Source organism: Seriola lalandi, unplaced genomic scaffold (genome assembly GCF_002814215.2).
Source record: "Seriola lalandi dorsalis isolate HSWRI2012SDOR001 ecotype SW California unplaced genomic scaffold, Sedor1 jcf7180002034009, whole genome shotgun sequence".
Lineage (NCBI taxonomy): Eukaryota > Metazoa > Chordata > Actinopteri > Carangiformes > Carangidae > Seriola > Seriola lalandi.
Genome location: NW_019504610.1, coordinates 1 through 3,103, shown reverse-complemented (window position 1 = coordinate 3,103; position 3,103 = coordinate 1). Strand labels below are relative to the sequence as shown.

At 40.7% G+C, this 3,103-nt stretch overlaps 1 protein-coding gene across 1 annotated transcript; it reads right to left on the bottom strand.

Annotated features, from left to right (window-relative positions):
- Positions 1–1,860: 1,860 nt before the first annotated feature.
- On the bottom strand, positions 1,861–3,097 carry LOC111646773 (bromodomain-containing protein 7-like). The gene is made up of 3 exons (XM_023396316.2): positions 3,008–3,097; positions 2,210–2,350; positions 1,861–2,032 (listed from the first exon to the last, which is right to left on the bottom strand). The coding sequence occupies exons 1-3, from the start codon at positions 3,048–3,050 to the stop codon at positions 1,959–1,961; spliced, it is 258 nt and encodes an 85-aa protein (XP_023252084.1). The 5' UTR covers positions 3,051–3,097; the 3' UTR covers positions 1,861–1,958.
- Between the last annotated feature and the right edge of the window lie 6 nt (positions 3,098–3,103).

Sequence of the window (3,103 nt, the reverse complement as noted above, 5' to 3'; positions counted from 1 at the left end):
CTGGATTTACAAAGATCCAATTTCTGACTTTCGATCCATCTTAACAGCAACAAAAAAAAATCCCATCCTCTGCCAGTCATAAGAACCTCTCATGAGATGAACATTTTATTTACCTTTTCCCTGAAACTGCACTTTGTGCACTGGTGTGTCCCATTTACTTGTGAATTCAAAGCAATTCATGCTTTAACTTGAGAAACTACTTGAATTACTTTGCCTCTGCTATTGGCTGTCATCTAATACTACCATAGCTGCAGTGTAATGCTGTCATAATGAAGTTGGAAATTGATACATGCATTCATTAAGAAAATTCAGGTGTTATTTGGGACCATATAATTTCATTTGAGTTTTATGATGAAGTCTGTAACTATTAAGAAAAAAGTTATAAATTAGCTGTTTAAATTGGACTTTTCTTAGCTGCATTTACGCATTATTTTTTTGTGACTACTTCCAGGTAACAGAGGAAACGTCCGCCGTGCTACAGAAGCTGGGATACTCGTGCGAGTGTCGAGGATTTATCAATGTCAAGGGGAAAGGGGAGCTAAAAACCTTCTTTGTGTGTACCGACATGAGCAAGCAGCAAGGTATGGGGCTGAGCTGAGGCTGGGCCTCCACAGTCAACAGATAGGCTCATGTACGAGTCAGAGTTTACAAGCTCCTGCACACAAGTGTTGAGACAGATGTGACTGTAATACAGCTCTGTTCCAGTGACGTTGCTGAATGAAAATACTGAGGAGTATTAAGGACTTAAAGGAACTGCCGCCACGCTGTGTGGTGGATGTGACATTGAACTCTCTGCTTGGGACCCTTTTTGTCAGATCAGGATGTGGCGGTCATGATGGAGAGATGGTCAGTACGAACAATCACCATCTTTTTCTATTCACAAACACATTCACATCCAATGATCAGTCACTTTTATACCTTTTTTTTCTGTCTTTAACCTAGATGTTGTTTGTGAAAGAAAAGATGTATATTATACTAATGCCAAATACAGTTATGTATTTTTGAGGACCTGTTTGGTCCTATAAAAACAAAACAATGGATTCTGTTTGGATCATAATGTGAAACCTATGTAGTTTTCCTGTTTTAGAAGGGATGGACACTCCGCTCTGTTACTGTGTAATGAGCAAGATATATGTGAGGCGGTTGGACAGAGCTGTTTCAATGTCAGGAACAGGCTGTACAGTAGATATAGAAAAGCTATTTTCTTTCTTCTTTCTGCAAGACATAATTCAGACAACAAAAAGTAAGTTTCACTTTCTGGCCAAACTACAAATCCTAAAATTAATGTATCCTCAGCACCTTTGATTGCTGCATAAGTTTAGGTTTAACAACTCTTTATGTGAAGCTCTTTTAGGTTCCAGCTGTGCAGTTTGGCCCAAGTAATATATACAACAAGATATTTGCTGTGTTTCAAGAGGAGGTAGACAAATCTGTGTGCTGTATGTATGCCATCTGTTAAATGTTTATTCTGCTCAGATAAGAAAACAGTTTTCAGTGTCTTTAGCTGCCTGTCTGCAAATATGCTGCAATGCGGGAAACCTGTGACACTCTCCTCGGTGTCCTCAGTCTGTGTGATCCAACTATCTGCCTGCTGTGAATGTTTTTTCTGGCTCCAGCTCAGATGTGATCATCTGACCCGATCTGGACCGCTCTCTGTGCCTCTGAAAACTTAATTTGTCTCGTGGCCTTACCTTTTGAGACCACCAACTTGTCTGTAATTGTGGTTACATAATAATAATGTATTGGCCTTTGTGTGAACAAATGTGATATTGAATTTTGTACAGCTACAGAATGTAATAAATGTTTTCCTAAGTCTGTGGTTTTGTTGTGTAGTGCTTCACATGAGCCAAGGTTTCTATATAAAAAAAAAATGGTTTATTGATTGAAATGCATACAAATGTCACACAAAAGTTTATACAAAACTTAAATTATTAAACTGAATGAGGGTGGTTGAAATGTCATTTTACAGCGACGACCGGAACTGCATCTTGACAAGTGGACAAGGCCTCCATTGGTTCAGCCATCTCCTGCACTGAAAACATTGACAAGTATATTAGGTGCTATGCCGTGGCTGAAATGCACAGTATTTGTAAGGTTAAATTAGGCAGTCAGGGATGTTAAAATATTCAAATTAAAAACTGCATATCCCACAGGTTACATGTTTGCAGAAGAAAAGCTTGTTTGCAGCAGGTTGTATCAGGTGTTTTACCTGTAGTGAGGTCTATGAAGGGCTCAGGGGGTTCTGGAGGTACAGCGATGCCCATGGCCTTCCTAATGCCGTAGATGCTGCTGACATCACACGGCGCCACTTGGCCAGTCAGCTCGGCCAGGTTCCCAGTCACCTTCTCAGCTGTAAACGCAAGAAAAGGAACATTATGAAGACAGCAGGAAATGAGATAAAGCTTTGTGTAATTTTTATTTTGAGAAGAGGTTATCCAAGCTAATCTCAATTTAGCTGTTTTTTTTTGCTATTGATTCAACCGATAGCCAGAATATTCTTCCACCGGAAGTTCTGTGTCATGTTAAAAGAATAGTCCAACATTTGGTGAATGTGCTTATTAGTTTTAGACAAGAAGGTTGATATCTGTATGCCAAATATGTAGCTGGAACTAGCAACCTGTTAGCTTAGCATAAAGAGTGAAAAGGGGGGGGGGGAGCTACCCTGGCTCTGTCCAAAATCCACCTAGCAGCATCTCTAAAGCTCACAAGTTAGCATGTTGTATCTTTGTTTATTCTGTACAAAAATGAAGTGTAGTTTGAGCAGCATTGGCCCGCTTAGCCAAAGTAAACTCCAAGCACAGGTCAAAACAGTAGTACAAATATTCAACACCCAGAAATTGAAAACACAAAACTGCCATTTCAACCATGACATCACTGGGAACGAGGTCAATGTCACTGTCTAAAAGACAAACCACATCTGTGCAGGATGGCCATTAAAAAACGTGAGAGTGTTGTTAGAGGTCTGCAGCTGAAGGTGAGGAAGGTGCCTGCACTGAGAGGCTCTTACCCAGCTCCAGCTCCTTGGCAGTCGGGGCCAGCAAGCAGATCATGTTCGGAGGCTGCTTGGCACTCAGACGCTCCTTCTGTGCTTCCTGCAAGTTGC

Bases quoted from the DNA above. Each gene is read 5' to 3' on its own strand.
- LOC111646773 (XM_023396316.2), bottom strand. From the start codon at position 3,050: ATGATCTGCTTGCTGGCCCCGACTGCCAAGGAGCTGGAGCTGG. The intron at 2,351-3,007 runs GTAAGAGCCTCT...TTGCGTTTACAG, and splicing joins TGCCAAGGAGCTGGAGCTGG to CTGAGAAGGTGACTGGGAAC. The intron at 2,033-2,209 runs GTAAAACACCTG...CAATGTTTTCAG, and splicing joins CTTCATAGACCTCACTACAG to TGCAGGAGATGGCTGAACCA.